At 36.5% G+C, this 20,224-nt stretch overlaps 1 protein-coding gene across 2 annotated transcripts in view; it reads left to right on the top strand.

The window, feature by feature from the left end:
• The window catches only part of rgs3a (regulator of G protein signaling 3a), a 142,223-nt gene that overhangs the window by 1,937 nt on the left and 120,062 nt on the right, over nucleotides 1-20,224 (top strand). Inside the window, exons 2-8 of one of the 2 annotated variants that reach the window (XM_008424364.3) lie at nucleotides 1,979-2,151; nucleotides 9,302-9,352; nucleotides 10,939-10,997; nucleotides 11,079-11,173; nucleotides 11,706-11,774; nucleotides 16,426-16,486; nucleotides 19,532-19,622. In XM_008424364.3, the coding sequence (XP_008422586.1) occupies nucleotides 2,073-2,151; nucleotides 9,302-9,352; nucleotides 10,939-10,997; nucleotides 11,079-11,173; nucleotides 11,706-11,774; nucleotides 16,426-16,486; nucleotides 19,532-19,622 (505 nt within the window). In that variant the 5' untranslated portion in view covers nucleotides 1,979-2,072. Of the gene's footprint in view, nucleotides 1-1,978; nucleotides 2,152-4,916; nucleotides 4,978-9,301; nucleotides 9,353-10,938; nucleotides 10,998-11,078; nucleotides 11,174-11,705; nucleotides 11,775-16,425; nucleotides 16,487-19,531; nucleotides 19,623-20,224 lie in introns of those variants that run through there. The other variant, XM_081613060.1, reaches the window with a different exon arrangement.

Below are 20,224 nucleotides of genomic sequence, written 5' to 3'. Positions count from 1 at the left end.
GCTGATAAAGACCTATTGAATCAGGGATTTTTTGTTTTTCCTGGCAGATCGGAATGAGGGGACAAAGGTGAACGATCAGGAGTTTTCAAAGTCCTGAGAAACAGACAAGAGACAGGATAAAGAGATTACTGGACATAGCCTAAAATGGTCTAATTGAGGATGCGTTATCATTGTGAGCATTGTGCTGACATAGATTGCACTGGCCAAGCAGCAGTGTCGCTTTCTGCCAGATCTGTGCATCTCTATTAAGTAAGGCTTTGATTTTGGTGCTTTCTTGGTAATCGGGTCAACTGGTAATCAGGATTAATTTTGAAAGTTCATCCTTGGGTTACTAGTACATTGCTGCTCAGCAACATGCTCACGCAGTGTGATGCAGATATTGCTGTTGTGTCACATTTCACCTTGAGGTGTTTTAAATCATGATGCACTGTAATCTGGATTATTGCTGCATTAACTCGATGCTGTATTGTTTGTGTTTTCTGTGGTATTAAACACATTTACAGATCATTTAACCTGGGTACTAACTGTTGGATTGTTGTCGTTGCTGCTTCCTCTGAAGTGGAGGTCTGCTGATGTTTTTAATCCCTTGCAGATTTGAATTAATATGAATCTGAATTAAATTCTTTATTCTTTAAAATAAATACTTCAAAATCTCCTTGAACATAATCCTGAAGGAGTTTCGTTGTTTAATTAAAATATGTCCAGCTTTTGAATAAAACTTGAAAGCTCTTATTTGGCTATTAGAGACATTAAAGGAAACAAATCTGTGAAGAAAGTGTGCTTTGGTTTAAACCAACTTTTGCTTTCACAAATAATTGTTTTTAATGACTATTGCAGTTGTAAACACCATGAACGTCTTCTGGAGATGTACTAAATACTTATGTTTTCTTTTAAAATATATAGTGCACTTTTTACATTATTGGAACAAATAAACAAATATAGCAAATATGTAAGTAAGAGTTGGTCTTTTGTTACAGATTAATTGCTTTCATCAGAATTTGCTAAGGCATAAAATAATAAGGCAAAGGAGCAGAAAACTGAGATAAGAAATGGGGGGGAAATCATAAAAGGTCATTTAATCCATAGGAAATCTGGTTTGCGGCACGAAATACTATCCAATGCTGGCCCATACAAGGTCTCATGGGGTCTTGACAATCCTCCTCCCCCTTTCAGCCCCTGAGTCTGTGTAACACATCCAGATTCATTAGACACAAATATGGTGACTGTCCATTCTTTCAAATTTGTTGCTAGAGCTGATTTCCAGCGTTTTAAAATAATCCTGGAAGCTGTAACTAAACCGACCATCTTAACAAAAAGTATTCTTTTGGGCACATTTAGGATTTGGGATCTGCACAACAAACATACAGCAGGAGTTGGACAGATTATTGAGCCTTTCTACTACTTTAGCCCAAAACAGATTAACAGATTTGCAGTCCCATAAACAATGTTGCACAGTTCCTCGTTGTGATTTTCATTTCCATCAGATATAATCTTTTTTCAGTTTTATTCTGTGTAATCTCACAGGAGTATAATATCTGTGTATGATTCCCCCCTTGTGCCTTCTACATATTTCCACAATCTTCCCAAGTCCTCAGCCACTGTTTTTGTCCTGTGTTTATTTTTCCAGGTCTTTTTAAAACGTATGCATATATTGCTAATTGAGAGCATTGTTTTTCTCAAAATGTTGTTTCTGATTCACAAGTATTGAAAAGTTATATTTTTTTAAACCCCAAAATATAATGGTTAAAACTGCTGACTAAATTTTAAATGCAAACACATCAGTTATCCCATGGCTACTCAATTTTAATTACAAACATTAGTCGAAACATTAGAGAAAATCAAATGTTTGTTTGTAATTAATATAATTACAAACATACTTTTACTTTGCTTTCCAAAGTAAAAGTATGTTTGTGATTATATTTATTTCCACAACTGTGGATGCATCTTGTAATTATATGCTGTATGTTTGCACACTCAGGCATGCACAAACAGGCATCGTGTTTCTTCCCTGTCCTGTTTATTGAGGCTGAAATCAACCCGTCTACACAAGAAGCACACAGGCTCTGTCCAAGATGACTTGTCTTACAGTTTACCTCCGGAAGCCCCCTGGTAACTCTCCTGAGACATCATCTTTAGTCATTAATTCATATGGTAAGACAATTTTTTTTTCCTTAGGTTTTTTTGTAGTGTAAATTATGTTGTCAAAATTCTGTGTTTGTTGTCTGAACTTTGCAGCATAATTGTGTGAATCCAAAAAATTGAAGTCTCTTCATGCACATTTCAGTAAAATATGTATCTTGTTTCTGTGTATGATTCATTGAGCGATAAAGCCATGTTCTCCATGTTTAGGTAAGCTCTAGTGTGATGAAGATCTGATGCTGACGACACTCAAACCTGCAGTGTGTCTATTAGGATGAGAATCGTATCCCACACAACAGCTAGTAGAGTTGAGTGGAGTAACATCTTCCCTGGTCTGGTAATGAGGCCTCTCCTCTTTATCTGGTGATGCATTGAATTATTTATTGAGGGTATTATCCAAACCAGGGAAGGGTTGCACCTTCACTGTTTTCTGACACTGAAGCCTCATTCATAATCTAGTATTTATCAGGAGGGATAAATGAATATAAATAAGGTATTATAGAGGTGTGGCCACATTACAGAGGTTAATTTGGGTATTTTATGCATGGGGTGTTTGTGTGAATGTTTGGGGAAGGGGTCAGGGGTTAAGTTCTGACTGTGGACCACAATTACTTGAGCATTCTGGTTCTGGAAATATTACAATGAAACAACTCATTTTTTAAAATGAACAAAGAACATTTATTTCTACATCTGTTTATTAAGAAATTCTCCAGAATGACCCAGTGAAGGAACTCTATTGCTGTCCAAGCTTCAGGGTTTATAGACGTTAGAAATCACTTCTGATCTTTTATTTCTGGATTCAACATTACTGATAATGAAAGTGTCTCGAAGCAATCTGTGATTGGAAATCAACCTCAAGATATCGATACGACTGAAAGCATTTCTGCAGCCTTTTACATGTTTTGGCCACCATACTACTCATCTTGAACTCAAACACAGGACTGAAGATGGGGATTTAGTTCTTATAAAATTTCCTTCAGCCTTACCTGTCATTTTTTAAATTCCCATTTAGAAGATTCAAAACGGAAGGCTTACTTAAATAGGAACTCATTCCTGTCTTGCTGGCTTGTATTTGTTTTAGCACATCTGGTACATACTGTACAATTGAGCTGTTCATGTTCAGTCCAAAAGTCTTGGAAGTTTCCCCTCACCTAAATGTGGGACTCACTGTTATCTTTAATAGTTTGTGCAAACTGGACAAACAAGTCAACACCAGCATTTATCACGAACAAATCCTTGACCAGAAATGTAAATTATTATATTACCGTCAACATCAATTTTACTGCCTGAAATGTTTAAGCTTGTAAAATTTATGACGCTGTTACGAAATGCTTGCTCTTTCCACTTATTTTAGTCCAATTTGACATGTGGCCTTTAAAAACTGGGTCAAGTTTTTCTATGAGCATTCGGAAAGCTTTTGTTTGGTACAGTGTGCCTGTCGACCCTAAGAGCATTTCCTTTTGCTGCCAAGAAGAAATTTAGAGCCTTAAACCAAGTGAAGACCTAATGTTCTCTCCTCCTCTGGGGATTTGTGTATTCTCTGTTGTGTATTTTCTCTGATCTAGAGTGAATCTCTAGTCAAAAGTATGTTAAAGTATTTGTTTATCTGACAAACAAACCAACCCAGCAGCTGTTCAGACAGGAGCACAGAAAAGATTATAGTAGTTATTGCATAATTATTCTTTTTTTTTTTTTTTGCTGCACAGTGCTTGCACCATCTGTCAAATTTTCCTTCTATATACAAGGGCATCTCAATCTTTTAGAATGTTATTTAAAATTTTATCCATCCCAAGTTGCTTTAGTAGCAGGGTTTAATTTGTCTGCATTGTTGCGACTTCATTTTTTACTTCCTTTTTTGTTACCACATAGTCTTTCTATTGGATCCAGATCAGGCGAGTTTGCTTGTCAAACAGGCATAAAAACAGGCATTGGCACTTTTGACATTGTGCACCAAGTCCTGCTGGGAAATGAAATCAACATCACCATAAAGCTTGTCCGCAAAAGTAAAATGCAATGTGCTCTAAACTTTTCTGGCAGATGGCTCTGATGACTAGAACGAACCAAGAACAACAGATTACAGGCTCCCTAAGTCATCACTGACTGTGAAGAATGACACACTGGACCTCCAGCAACACGTCCTTCAGACTCTGGGACTTAATTTCTAAAATCTGCTTTTCTAAAAAGAAGACCATAGAGCATTGAACAAAAGTGCAGAAGCTCAGGTTGGCCGGTTCTGCCATGATTAAAGTGCATAGGTATTGATAAAACCCATGGTATTGTTAAACATGCCAAGTTCATCTATCATAGGCAGATGTGCAGCTTCCTAGATACAGCTGCTGTAAGGGACTCAAATTATCCTCTACTGTTTCTGTTAAACATTCTGGCATCTGACATACAAGTGTCTGCCTTCGTGGATTAAATGGAGAGAATAAATTTGATCCACTGCCCTGATTAAATAAACCTATACAAACTGGGTTTTGGTGGTTTTGGACGCCTGCATGGAAGAGGATGAGTTTTTTGGACGTTATCTGAAAAGCTTGTTAAAAGAAATTCAATGAAGAGAAGCGAGGACACCTTGTGTGCCTCTCATCAAATCTCCTCTTTGTTCCACCCTGGATCAAATGGGATGAATTGGCACTCGCCCCAGATGAGAACTTTTAAATCCTACACACAGCAGTTTCCCAACTTTTCAAACAACCTCCTGTTCTTGCAGAAAAGGGTTCAGAACAGGGATTAACTCTTTTTTTTTTTTCTGGGTCCTCTGTAATAATGGCTGGGTAAACTGTCACATAATGACTGTCGGTGTCCCCTGGACTGGCTTTTCCGGATCCTTTTGGGGTATAGATTTTTTTTCAAATGTAAATGTAACAAATCAGTATGAAAGACAGAAGACAGAATTAGGGCAATGTGTAAGAGAGACACACATATGCAGCATAATTCCCACCATAAGATTTCTCCCATTCCTAACCATTTGATTGGTGATTATAGTTATAGTTAAATTATGTTTAATTTATTCAAAATCTGTCTTTTATTGTATTCTTCTTATTAAGTTAAGCAAAAAAAAAAACACCCAGAGATGCATCTGGTTACTGAAGCGCTATAATATCCATCCTGTATAGATGAACATTGTAGAGATGGACTGGTGCCAGCAGAACCATTTCCTAATCGGTGCAGAGAAAACCAAGTCACCACATTGGCACTGGTGAACATCCAGCGCACTTGCACTGAGATCATGGATTAACCACAAGTTGGACTACATTGGTGGTATTGGAGCCCTTTACAGGAAGGGTCAGAGCAGATTCTTCCTGCTATGGAGGCTGAGGTCATTTGAAGTGCGGGGGACGCTCTTTTTAGAATTTGTGATTACAGCAGTTTATCTAGAGCTGAGAGGAAGCAGCTAGATAAGCTCGTCAGGAAGGCCAGCTCTGCCCTCGGACTCTTCCTTTCCCAAACTGGAATGTTGTCGTACAGTAAAAAACAACAACAAAACAGTACAGTGAAAGGTATTTGGCATTAGCATTTTAGCATATGTATGTTATGCTGGGTTCAAGTTATGTGGGAAGTGGGAACTCGGAGCAGGATTTGGCAGCGTCCTAGTTAAGAAGTCAGAATTTGAACATGGCGTCGCCCATAAATGAGGTCTGCAATAGTTCTTACAAACATCATTTTAAGCTTTACTTTCCATAAGCAATTTTAATTTGTTCAGTTTAGAGTTGCAGGCATTAATTTTACATGCTCTTTTACATGTGTCTTGTAAAATGATATGTTTCCACCACATCTTACTACTGTTGATGTGAGGAGCAGCCATATTGAAACGTAAAATCCAAGTTTACAAGTCCTAACTGTGGGTAGTTGGAGTTGGTCTTTCCTAGTGGGAAATTTGATTTAGGAGGGCGTTCCAGTTTATTTTTCTGACTGGAAAGTTGGTATTTTCAAGTTCTGAGTACAACTAGAATGCAACATTAGTTTGCTGAAATCCTAATTCATGTTTTACATTCAGTGACCTCTAGAAGGGTCTCTTATGGGAATATGTTTTTTTCCTTTTGTCTTTTAGTTTAGTCCTTGCCTGCTTTCACACCTTGATGCACAGCTGAAGTTACATCTTCCTTGTTGTAGGACCACATAAAATCTGACATAAAGTCACTGAGTACCATTCTCCTTCCCTTTGGGCATCTGTAATGTGGTTGACTGTGAAGCTTAAACCTGTGTACTGAGAGAAACTCTGTGATAGATAATGTTTTGCAAAACTGTTTCATTTCCTGTTTTAAATGGGAACTTTGGCAAGAATTCTCTATTTTCTTGTTTTCTGCTGTTTTGTGGCCACATAGGGAACCTAGGTATTGTACTTTTTTTTATTTATTTTTTAGATACAGATTTTTATTTTCAATAACAAGGAGGGATTTGTGTTTACTGACACGGCCTTAGAGAGACCCTGAAGTTGCTCTCATTCTTTTTGTCAAGTCATGTGTGAAACCCTGAACATGTGAAAATCAATCACTTTTATGCTGAGCTGGGTTTTGTTCAATTGTTTTACATTGTTTGTGGCTAGATTTATTTTGTACATTTTGTGCTTCAACCTGTGCCTCCTAGACCTCCATTAAAAGCTTCTTTCATAAGATAAGTTTGACTGCCGTCAAAGGCAAAAACAAAAATTGAGACACACCAATGTGTAAGAGTTCTGAAATATAAATGTACTCGACTTAAACTTACGTGTTTCTAATATGAATTGTGAAATCAGTAATTAGTCGAAGTAGGCATTAGTATATCTATGAAGGAAACAAAGATGCGCTAGTTGGCACTCAAGATTTTTTTTTTATTTTTTTTATTGAAGACCTTACCAGATTATCAGGTTTCTCATATGAGTAATCAGTGTTGCATATAAAAGATAAATGCCCAACCTAACCACAAGGAACCTGCAGGGGTCAGAAAAGCCTGTCTTCATGCACATCATGACTGATGTCTCTGTCTTATCTGATATCCCTTAGATGGTGTATCTCATCCTTCCAAAACATCAGGACCTGCTCTTACAGCTCATCTTCATCCTAAAACAAAAGCTTGTTTTTCTTCCAATGTCTGGTTCTGATGGGACATATTCTAGTTGACTCCTCAAATGGCTCATATTTCTAAGATAGTAGTAGGATTCATCTGCAGTTGTATGTGCTCAGACTGAGGTTAATCTATGGATATTGTTGTTTTCTGTTCCATGATATCCCATGATCCTATATTGGTAATAGCTGTTGTCTCTATTTCTTACCTTTGAATTCACATGTGAGGGGAAAAAATATTTCAAAGAATTTAAAGGGGAATGAATTGTAAAAGTACTGACATTCAGTGTTGTTGCTGATCTTCTTGACACAGTTGTTAAATAAATACTAAAGCAACAACAGCAACAACAACAAAAAAATCCAGATATTTTTGTTGCCCAAAGTAATTAATTTTCAAGGGCTTTGCTCTGTGATATTCAAAATTTCAGTCAATATTTATCACTTGAAGCACTTTAAACATCTTGCCTCCTGCTAGTCTTTTGCCAGCCTCCTTTGGCCATTTTCTGTTGACTATATGACAAACAAGTTAGGTCAGCTACATTTGAGACTGCTTCATGACATCTTTTGTGCGAGGCATGTCAGGAAAATCTTTCCAACGGTGTTTTCTCTTCTCACAAAGTTCCTTCACTACTTTCAAATCCATGCCAAGTTCAGTGTGGGAACGACAAACATCCCTCGTACCCAAGCTCTGAAGTGCCAGCAGCAATATCACACAGCAGGTCTCCTTTATTTTAGCCGTAGACTGTGCTCTGATAATGAACAGGATTCATTTAGAGCAGCACAAAGCCAGTGTTAGCTGTGGCCATGTCAACATGGTTAATAAGTCTCCTACAGTTGTCAGCAGGACCGGGAGGGATACAGAAAAGACGAGCAGACTTAAAAAAGTGAGCTAGAGGTGAAGAAAGAGGCACAGACTGGAATGCATGCAGTATTCCTTCTATGTTTCCAAGGATTACGATTAACATTTTAACCCTTATCACGGTCTAATGTTCAATTGTGTTCTCAGAACTGAGGATTCAACTGAATTACACAAGATATAGAACAGAAGATTGCTCAGCAAGGAGGTGATTGCATTAGCTGCAACAAAATGGTCAAAGAATTACTGATCTCCATTTCTCTCTGGCCTTATCAAAATAAATTGCTACACCAATAACTCCAGGCATTTTAAGTCTAGTGCTCCAAAGCACCATTTCAAAAGGAAATAGTCTTTCCAAAACTGTAGTAGTAAATCTCTATCCACCATCACTGAATGATGAATGCTGCATAAAAGACTCGATACAATAAAATGGTGGGTATAAATGTAGTAACAGTATTGCTTTGAATAATCACAGTGGCTCAGTTTATCCCATTGGTTTTTCTGAAGTTGTTTTTAAAGAGTTTAGACTAATGTTGCATTGCTCATTGAACATGTTTTAGGCCACATCAAGCAATCCATCTTTTTAAAAGGAGCCTCAAAAGATCACTTTGTTCATCCATCACCTGGCATTTATATAGCACCAAAACAGGAAATTGTGGTCAGCACAATATTACTCCTCCTTATGTAGTAAGTGTAAACTTATATTATTTGGAAAGTTGCAGTTTGACATTCAAAATGGCTGCAATTCATAAAAATGGTCAAATGTGAGCATTTTGTTTAAGTAGGTAACACACAAAGTAGTATGTAAGCTCTACTCCTGTTTGTGGACATGGATAAAATGAAATGTGTTGCATGGATAAAATGTTAAGTTGCATTGCAGTGAATAGATGTCACTATAAGTACAGTCATTGGTGGAAAATTTGAGCGCATTCTCCCAATGTGAGAAGAGAAATAAATGCCAATTACTGAGACATAAGATATGATAAAGGTTTACCTTTTAAGTCTTGTGGACACCTCCCATAAGAGAATAAATAAGAGAATAAATTTAAGACAATGCCTCAATGATCTTCAGCTAAAGCTGTTCACTGCTTTATAAGAATGCAGTGTAAAACAGATGCGCTATTTTACTTCTGCCTATTTGTAATTTACAAATTTAAATATGTTTTAATAAAGCTGAAATTAGACTTAGTCTGGTTTAGAAGGAAATGTGATGTATAACATCTGTCAGGCTGTCCTAAACCCTTTTCTTTTGTTTTTATAGGTCAGCTCAAACTGTCAGTCTTCAAAGAGCGTGAAATACTCGTTGTCAGCGGTGAGTCATCTTAAAGGCTGCCCATATGGAGAGATCCTGCTTTTGTGCATCACATTGAAAGCAGTGTACTACATACTCCCTCTTCATACTTTGTTTTGTGAACGTTTTTAGTATTATAGAAAATAGACTACAGTCTGCAAACATAATTCGCTGAATGTAAATATTAAATAACCTACTTCAGATAACTGTTCAAAGCACAACAGGAGGCCATTAATGATAAAAAGCTTGGTTGGTGGTACATTGATTCAACAAGACTGTTTATTTTGGTTTCCCAGCAACCAACCCGGACACCCTTGTCTTTTTGTGTGAGATTCTCTATCTAGCCACTCAGCATCCTTTTTCTTTTTCCCCTCCTCTGATTTTTCTGCTTCCATTTCATTTCTCAGTGCTAATCATTTTAGTAAAACAGAGAAACTGTATTGCATATCAGCTCTTTAAAATAGCGAAAATATAACATAAATACATGCTACAAAAATATAGGTAAAACTTTTAACTATTAATACAAACATTTTTTATGCACAAATAATGAAAAAGAAAAAAAGATGGTATTTGTCTCTGTTTTTCAAAAATTGCCAAAATGCCAGATCATTTGCTAACATAAAATCTAACATTTTATAAGAATCCTAACTTTTATTGTACAGGTTTTTATGTACAAAAGCTGCAAAAACAAGGAGGAGCTTGAGTCTCACAAAACGCACCTCTTTTCTTCTTTATGCAAGTATCCTGTACTTGGACAAAGTAAGTATATGTCTCAGCAAGACCTAGAGAAACTCATTCTTGCATTTACTGTATTTTTCGGACTATAAGCCGCTACTTTTCCTATTCTTTGAACCATGCGGCTTTTCTGTAGATTTTTCTTCAACCACCAGGGGGCTCTTTATCAGGAAGTGAATCATTGGAAGTCAAAATTGGAACTCAAAGAAGAAAATGCAAATTTTCATTGAGAACAAGCACATGCTAGCAGCAGTTTTGACGGAGAAATGTTTTCAAACTCATACCCCCTCATCATGGAAACAACACGAAGAAGTTTATATGATACAGCTTTTAAGTTGAAGGCTATTGATCTGGCAGTACAGATCGATAGCCGCTGCACATAAGCTCGGCGTGAACGAATCCATGGTTCGACGTTGAAGACGCAGGGCTGCGTCCTTCATAGCAGATTTATTAGGGACGTAGTGGAGGGCTAATTGTGGAAAACAGAGAGCGGCGGCGATACCAGCGGCTTGTAGCCTGGTGTGGCTCATAAATGTATGTTTCCAGTTTAAAAAAAAATATAAAAAATTTATGGGTGCGGCTTATAGTGAGGTGCGCTCTATAAATACGATATCTTTAGCTGTATAGCTTGCTGCGGCAGTGTCTTCATAGGTCTGCCTAAAAGATCAGATAGCTGCAGCAGATTCAGATCGCTGCTGCTCGCATTCTCACCAAAACCAAATTGACGACTGTATGGTGTTTTTTTATAACTTTGTGTTTTTGTGTTTTTATAATGTAAAGCATTTTTAACTGCCTTGTTTCTGAAACGTGCTATACAAATAAACTTGATTGATTGATTTATAAATCTTTATAACATTGTGCTTTTCCTACAGTTTTGGAGGCAAGAGACATGCTGAGTGACTTCCAAGAGTCCTGTAACTCCTATGTTAAGGTATATTTAGCTTTTTATGATGATACAGAAATCGAGTTTTACATAACCTGTATGGTAAATGTTTGTACTTTTGTTTTGCAGGTTGGCAAGTTTCCTGACAGTGATCCAAAGGGAAGGCAGAAAACTCCGATGGTTCCTCAATGTAGGAATCCCATCTTTTTGCAGACTTTTTACTTGTAAGCATTCAATTAGTTTGTCAATTTCTTTTCCAAACATAACATCATTAAATTATATTTTCGGTGCTGTGCCGTGAAAATATTAGTTGTTTTCACCAACACACATGGTATTACATTTTAGCCACTCTAATTTCTGTCTTTTATGTAAAAACATGATAAATGTCATTAATGGGAAGAGTTTTGCATTAAATTATATATTTATTTTATTTCTAGTTTAAGGCTTTTATAATTTCATTGTTCTTGACAAATGCATTTGAAAAATTATGTGAACAGCTCATTATTTTAATGACAACATAATTTGAACCAATGGAAAAGTTCAATAAACTTCTATTTTGATTCAAATTCTCAGATAGTGTTTCACCTAATTTTAAGCAATGTTCTTTAGCTGCCACCAAAAGCTGAAACCAACAAGGACATTTTGTCCATTTCTGCTCAAAGTCTGATAATTCACAATTCTTAAATATAGCTGTCTTATGCTTCAAACTCTCTAAGCAAATTCTTGCATTTTGCATGTGTTATTCTATGTTTGCAGTAAGGTCAGTGAGGAGGACCTTCAGAAGAGACTTCTCTTTACAGTTTGGAACGCTGACTCTACATCAAGGTACCTGCAGGAAAAAGTTGAACATCTTGTGAATAACACAATTTAAGCAAGTGATAACAAAAGTGAAAATAACCTATATATACTTTTGGAAATTTACTGCTGTAAATCTTTTTACCAGAGCACTAAAATATATAGTTTTAATGTTTAAATTGCATGCAGGATGTTTCTCACAGTGTTCGTCTTTGACTAGTAATTGTCTTACTTTTGCTTTCCTAACTAAAGAGACTGACGTAGGAAAAGGTTTATTGGGTTTTTGGTTCAGTGAGTCAGACATTTTCCTGGGTATGTTGTATTAAGGATGCAGGCACAATGTCTTAATGTGTTCTGAAAGCACTGAACAAAACCATTCGGAGCATGTCTCATGTTGTCAAGGAAACATACATAAAATGTTACGTGCAGCTTGTAAATAAAGTGAAGAGACACAAATCTTATTGCAGTTACTTTAAGATCGTGGAATGATTTTAAAGATTAGGATTGGGAGAGTTTCTGGGACACAGATTAAGTGTGATTAGTTTAGTTCAGTCATTTTATCAAGTTGATGAAATTCCAAGATCATGTTCTCCAAGAACTTGATTTACGAAGTCGTGGGGATTTGAATACCCTATAGAATCAGGTTAAACTTTTACGTCTCTGCACAGCCAATGTGAACTGCCGTTATTGCAGAAATTGTTTTATAGATTAAGCTAGCACTTATTGTATTCTTACACTAAGACAAACATTTTCCTCCTTTGGATTCTTCAGGTCATATGTGTCTTGTACAATTAACCTTTTTCAGCTACGGAGCAGTCATGTGACTGACACTATTCACAGCTGAGTCTGACAATGAAAATCAAATTGTTTAGTCCACTGATATATGTGCAAGGACTTCATTTATATGTAGTTTTCAAAGCTTGGTCCATGTTGTGAGAAATCTTTGGACCTTGTGGTAAAAAGAGAATAACTGTATACATTTAGAATTTAATTGTCTTCAATCATAAAGTTAGTTAGCAAACCTAGATTTACCAAGAATCATAACTGATTTCTGCAAGACTGACCTTCGACCCTGCAGCACCCGTGCTCATCTAGGAAACAATAACAAGATCTAGCTGAAATATGCTTGTTCAACATGATCTGTCTTTGTGCTGCTGAAGTCAGAAGTTGTGGGAAGCGATGCCTCCTCAGCAAATCCCCTGAAATAGTCCTGAGCGTTTGCCAAAATGCTGCACCAGTCAAATTCAACTAACTTATTTCCTTTCCATGATTTATTAACAACATAACATTGAACAGATCCTGGAAATCATTTGTTGTTTCAATCCGAGTCTCTGAAATCCATGAGAATAATTTATATGAAGATTTTATTTTGGTCATGGTTTTTCCAAAGACAAACATCATTCTTGTTGACATAGGACAACTTGAGAAATAAATATGCATACACATGCACTCTTATAATCATAAATAGGTATTGACTAAAGGTAATGTTGACATGGTCTCTACAGCTTCTCAAACTCCAAACCATAAAGAGACGAGACAACTTGGAGATGAAAAGGTACTTTATTTCCAAAAGATTGCAAATTTGTCAGCACATACAATAAAACTACAGTTTAAAGAAATGGTTCCCAACAAATTCCTTGGCCAGCAGTATAATTCACATAAAATAACAACATCCTATTGAATTTAGGAATGGTTCATAAAACCATATGACACGCATGATATTTTTCACATTTTATCACCATGTTGGGATTTCATGTATTAAACTAAAACAAATAAATGTGCAATTACAAAGTAGAAGAAACATTTCTGTGTGTTTTAGCCCTCTTCATAGCTCTCAAACAATCTGATGCACCTTCTATGCCATATAATCTCAGTAGAAACGGTATCAAAAAGACAACAAAACAAAGACGTTTAAAGCAGGATTAGATTATAAAACAATATCCCAGCAAAGGAACACTTCCACTGTTCAGTGCTTCTTTTGAAAGTAGAAAAATATTTCACAACTTGCCAAGATATGACAATCAAATTAAACTGCCTGACCCAGGCAAGGGGATCGCTAATCAGCAAACAGACCTATAATTCTGGAGGAGCTGCACAGATTAACAAGACAACTTGGTTATGTACCCCTCAAATCTGGCCTTTATGAAAGAGGGGCAAAATTAAATGCATTGTAAAAACAAAGCTATATAAAATCAAGCTTTCAAAGCTTGCTTGTAACACCCAAATGTAACTTTTTGGCCTACATGCAAAATGTTAATAAAAAAACAAACTGTAAATTACCCCACTATGAAACGTCATGCTGGTTGGATGCTTGTCCTCAGCTCAATAAAAGAACTTGGTAGGTTCCTTTATTGTGCAGGAAACCTGTTGGAGGCTGCAAAATATTTATGACTGCGGTTGAGGGTTACTTTACTACAGAACAAACCTAAGCATGCAGCCATACAGAGTTTGAATAGAATGGAATAGATAATATCTTATTCATGTGTTACAAAGTGCAGACCTATTTACAACTAAGAAAAGGTTAACCCCTCCCCCCCACCCTACTAGAAATATACATATTGGTAAGAAATGTGTCCAGTTGTAGTTGCTGGCAAAGGTAATTCTGATTCAGGGAGGGTCAAAACTACATGTTTCTAAAGGTGAATTGAACCTTCACACAAATAATGTCAGACTAATAATTCAATTAAAATATAATTATAAGTATATAGTATTTAATTTTTGTTTTCTAGTGTTTGGTTAAATGAGTTAGAATTAAATAATGCATTAATCCCAGTGCTTTTATATTATAGATGTTTTCATGAGAATTTGTCAATACAGCTGTCCTCATATTTCACAAAGTATCCAGAAAACATGCTGGTGTAGTGTTAAAGTAACCTCCATACATACAAGTATTGATCATAACTGGGTGAAATGAATCCTGTTTAGTGTAGTAAACAAATATGTTAATGGATAAATAGCCCTACTTCTATGTCACACGACTTAATGCAATTTATGGGAAGAGGTCAGGTCTCAAAAATTAATCCATTTTGAAAGAAACCTTTCAGGCAATAAAAAAGCTATCCCATAACGCGTTGCTTTGGATCGTGAAAGGCAGTGGTAAGTATGCACTCTCCAGGTTATATTATTTCAAAGTGTCATTCTGTATGAGTGAGCTGGTTTGTGTTATGATAGTATACATTTATTGATGACCCTACAGTTCTGATGTTGCCGGTCAGTTCAGCTCTTAAACCGAGGTATCTCCAAGTAAAAGAAGCGATAACCTAAATACACTGAAAGAATGTTTGTTAGGCAGACCAAACATTAATTCCTTATAAATTAGGCAAAGGGCTTTCAGTGAAAATAATATGGTCTCACCATTGTTCATTTCCCAACATTATACTTTTGGCAGCTACTAAATCATTTTACTCTCTGCAAATGTAGTTCAGGTGTTCATTTATCACGACAACTAGTTTGCCATCATAACAGCGTCAGCAGCTGCACTACACGTTTCCAGCTGGGAGCTTGTCGAGAACTATTTCTCTCGTATTTTTCCCCCTATACCTACAAAGCTGCACAGACCACCCAAACTAAATATAGCAAATTTGCTCCACACTAGCTTCTGATTCAATTACATTCAAAAACACCGTATTGATTCAAAACGAAGATTAAACGTTGTTGTTCATATTAATTTAAGGTTTTTCTAAAAGTTATAGGTGACGATGGCTGTGGGAAGGAAGAATCTTCTGTAGCGGTCAGTAATGCACTGAGTTTGAAATAGGATTTGATCTAACCTTGATTTTTCTGAAATCGACAATCATCTACTTTGTTTTGTTCCCATTGAAGATGATATAATTGCTTACACACCTTCCCACAAAGCGGTAAACCAGATCTCTGTACTCAGTTTCTTTACCATCACACACCCGACGACTGCAGAGTATGTCAGTGGATGACGGGAATCAGACTTGTGTTGGAAGTTTGCGATGCACAGAGAGAAAAGGAGTGGTGAGAGTGATGTCCCCTGTGGTGCTCCTGTGCTACTCACCATCTGGTTAAACACATGACCCTTCAATCCCAAACTCTGTGGTCTGTTGGTCAGGTAATCATTAATCCACATGATACTTGAGGCCTCCATCTGTGTCTTCTGGAGTTTTTGACAAAACAAATTGGACTGAATTATGTTAAATGTTCTGGAGAAATCAAAGAACGTGATTCTCTCAATGCTGCCTGGTTTGTCCAGAAGGCAGCAGCTGTATGACAGCGTCTTCAGCTTCAGATCAATGGTGATAAGCAAACTGCCGGGGGTCCAGATACGGGCTTGTTTGCTTGCTCAGATGGACCAACAGGAGTTTCATAATGTGGGATGTCACGACAGCATGAACGGTTGTAATTAAATGTTTTCAAATTCCTTTTGTCCTCTACTTTAAATTTTAGTTTTTCACCAGGCATTTATTACTCTGACAACATCACAAAAACTTTTATGAGTTTAATGCAAAAGATTTAGATAGCAGATATAAAAAAGAGCACTTAAATTATTAAAAATATAAATCTGATGGGTTTGATTTTGCTTCATTTCAAGCCCGTGTTGGATTGAAAATGTATTTGAAGCGTCTGACCTGAGTTTGTTGAGCCCCCTCAGCTCAAGGGTATTAATTGATTTTCATTCTGCTGATTTATTCTCTCTGATGTCTCTCAACATCAACAGAGCGAGTGTTCTGCTTGGTTGCATGAGTTTTGGCCTGCGCTCCCTTATGGATGCAGACAAGGTAAGTTTGAACAGAGATTTAGGCTCTAGAGCCATTTTGTGCCGTTTTTCAGCTCTGTGCAAGTGTCTCCATCTGTTGTGTGTCTCATCCATCAGACCATGAATTTAAGAGTTTAATTCAGTGCGAATGAATTCCAGTGACCTCAATAGTTTGGAGGAAACACTTTTGGGTTAACAGTGTCACAGCACTGCACTGTTGCCTCTAGATACTGGAATGGGAACACAGTTTGACTCACTGAGCTTTCCTGCTTTAAGGTCAAAGTTCACACACTTTATACACATACTTTATTTTAATGTTCCAGGGTTTATTGTATATAATTACATGATTTGTTCATAACTAGTACCTATTTTTCTTTGGACACCAAAGATACATTAGCTAAAGAAAATTTTGATTTGCATATCCACAGAATGACACTATGAAATCAAAAAGGCACATTTCCACAGCTTATTTCCATTTGTTTCAGAAAATATTCAGAAAACAATCCTTGCTACATTTTAATTCGTTTTTTTCAGAAGTTTAATCAACTATTTGTCTTTGCTAGAAGGAGGACTGGTTTTCACCAAAAACATCAAGTGTTTTGGCGATTCATTTAAGTTCAACAGAGCTCTACTAACAAATGGTAAACAAACTAAAATAAGTTAAAATTGAAAAGAAATGTTATATTGGCATAAAACACTTAAAATATTTATTTCACTAACTTCTGACCAAACATGGAAAGGCAGATCACGCAAGAATTATTGCAAGAATTCAATTAAATGCAATTCATTTTACTTATGTAGTGCCAAACTTTACTTTAAATAAGGGCGGGTGATTTTGTTTCATTTTTCTTTGTGCTGACTCTGAGATGACCTGAAAACCTCTTCAGGATGCACTCGACCTCTCGCCTGATAACAACCAAGACTGACTCCAGCCAGTGTGCAAACTAAATGCCCCAAAGCTGCTCATAATAAGGAAATGTTGCAGCAGTTCCACTGACTAAACCTAGATTTTTGCCAGACTTGATTTGGTGATTTATTTGACCTTTTCATGCTAATTTAAACATTTGTAATATGTCTTTGTAACCCTCCTGTCACGATTGTCCATCAGTTGTTAATACTGGAAGCAGAGACAATGCCACACTGAGGAAGTGAGAGAAGATGCATTGTGATGCACAATATTATTTTTCTTTTAAAACATAAAAAGACTGATTACTGCATGGCAATTTGTAAGGTGTATTTACATTTGTGGTTAGCACAGTTAGCATGGTTAGCATTATTAATGTCAAACATCCGCCTCTCTGTGCATTTCCCAGAGAAAATTATTCTTACCTTCTTAACAATGTTTTTTTTTTTTTTGAAAGTCTGCCCTTTTTTCCAAAGAATAAAACAGAGCAATCTTTGCTGTTTCGCCATCTCTCTTCCTCGTATGAAATGGCATCGGATTAATTTGTCATTTTCCAATATAAGAAAATGTTCACAAGAGCATATCCTTTGGCAGACAGCTCTGTTTAATGCCTCACAAAGTAATATTAAAATGACTAAGATTACAAAATAGTGGAGAAGCAAAGTACGGTAAGCAACACCATAATTGTTTTCTTTTGCAGCACCTAGAAGGTGTCTGTAAAAACTATATTTTTCCTTTAGACGTCTTATTACTTTTGTACTTCTTCTTTATTTTTAAATACTTCACTGATAAAGCAGCTTTAAGCCTTCATCCCATGATAACGGCTTCCTCATATAAGAGTGTTGTAGGTTCTGTAATCTAGTAGTACTAAGGTTATTGTGTTCACTGATTGGAAAAAGGTTATTTTGAATTTCCAGCCGGTTCTCTTTGCCATTATTTTTCTTTCCCATGCTTTGCAAAGCCCTGATTAAGTTGTGCCAATATTTAAAAAATACATATATAGTCATTTCAAAGCAATAACATTTATTGGATATTATCAATTAACATTTTTGTCAGTTATTTGCCATTACTGCACACAGTTCTTTTAGCATTCAGATTTACAGATAAGATTTAAAAATCTTACAAATGCTTACCGCTGGCTCCTCTTAGCATTTATCTCAATGAATATTTTATCAACTTAGGATGCAAATCCGTTAGTTTCACCTTTGAATCATAGGGAGTATTGTCTTCTCATTCTCTCCACTACATTCATTACTCTCTGCTGCTGTTTCATTCATCCTTTCTTTCCAGCCGGTCCTCCTGTCTCCTCCACCTACCTGTTTGATTTTCAGAATCATTTTGGGCTTATAAAAATGGGCTGATGTTTTGGCAATTTCTTATCCTGACTGTCACATCTTGTGATTTGTTTTCATCCTTCTCATATGTTGTGTTTTTTGCTTCTGTCATCTTTAGCTTTTTCTTTTTGTCCCCCTCCTTTGTGTCCTTCTGGTCCATTTTTCCTGCCATCTTTCATCGTGTGTGTAGGGTAATATTGAATGATTGCATAAATCCCTCCCAGTTTTTTAAGGCTTATGCCCTCTCCTCCCCTCCCCCTTCTTCTAAATAAGTTCCCTGCCTATCCTCCCCCTTGTCCTACAGCCTGCAGAAATCTGTCCACTCTGAGAAGATGCTTTTAAAATGAAGATTATTGTCACAGTCTGTGGCGCCACATTTATTGAGCACAAAAGAGAAATCGGCTAGTGTGGCAAATGTGTGTTGGATTAAACGGAACAAATGTACGACAGTAAAATGATAACAGAATTGAATCGACTTGTTATGCCATTGTTTGTCGGTCTGTGTCCATCAGGATTACAAATCAGGCCCAATCTGTCAGCGTGCATACTCTCATTAAGTCACAATAGATGGCATAAAATACTCTCTCTCCTCTATAATTTCACACGCCATCTGGTTTAAAGACTAGAAGTGTACAGATGCAGGAGCATCAGCTGCTGGAAAAAAGCAAAAGTAAAAAAACAAACTCTGCTTCCGAATGTTTAGGGGTTTCTGTCCGACTTCACATTTTGGCTATGATATGTTGAACTCCTGACAGCTTTCGGGTATTTATGTGTATAATGGATACAATATCCATGTGTGCAGTCAGTTATGTGTGTGTTTGCCCTCTAGGAAACTCAAGGATGGTACTATCTGCTTGGGGAAGAACTGGGGAGATGGAAGCATCTTAAAGTGCCAGCTGAACACAATCACCACATCACTGGTAAGTTAATAGAGCAAAAATTAAATATCTTAACACTAAATACAGTTTTTTTTAAAGTAATGATAAATGTGCATTGTATTTATGTAGAATAGGTTAAACATTTGAATATCACACAAACCAATAGGAAACTTGCACTCATTGCTGGGCACATACGATAGACAAGAGTGCACCAGATGTTGGATAAACAGCAGAACAAAAGCAAATGAGGGTAAAACCATATTTTAAAAATAACTGCTGAGTTTATTTACCACTAAATGTAGCTACATAAAAGTAGTTAGTAATATTTGAAAACTGGTCACAGAGCTGGGTATACATAGTAGTGTTTATTAGGGCAGCACAATATACAACTCTAGACCTCTGCACTGAGCCCCATACATCAGTATTATTGTTTCTAAATGAATATGAACTTATTTTCTCCGTTTCTCTGGTCTGAAAGACCTCAAATAATGCGAATGAGAATTTATTTTGACCATTTCTCATTTTCTGCAAATAAGGGCAAAATTTTAGCTTGAAACTTTGTAGACATGTTGCCAGAAGTTCATAGAATAAAAGAACAATGTTCATTTTACTTAAAAACATACCTATAAAAAGTAAAATCAGAG

This window comes from Poecilia reticulata, chromosome 12, assembly GCF_904066995.2.
Source record: "Poecilia reticulata chromosome 12, P_reticulata-male-v2, whole genome shotgun sequence".
Taxonomy (NCBI): Eukaryota; Metazoa; Chordata; class Actinopteri; order Cyprinodontiformes; family Poeciliidae; genus Poecilia; species Poecilia reticulata.
This window is presented reverse-complemented; position numbering and strand designations above follow the sequence as displayed.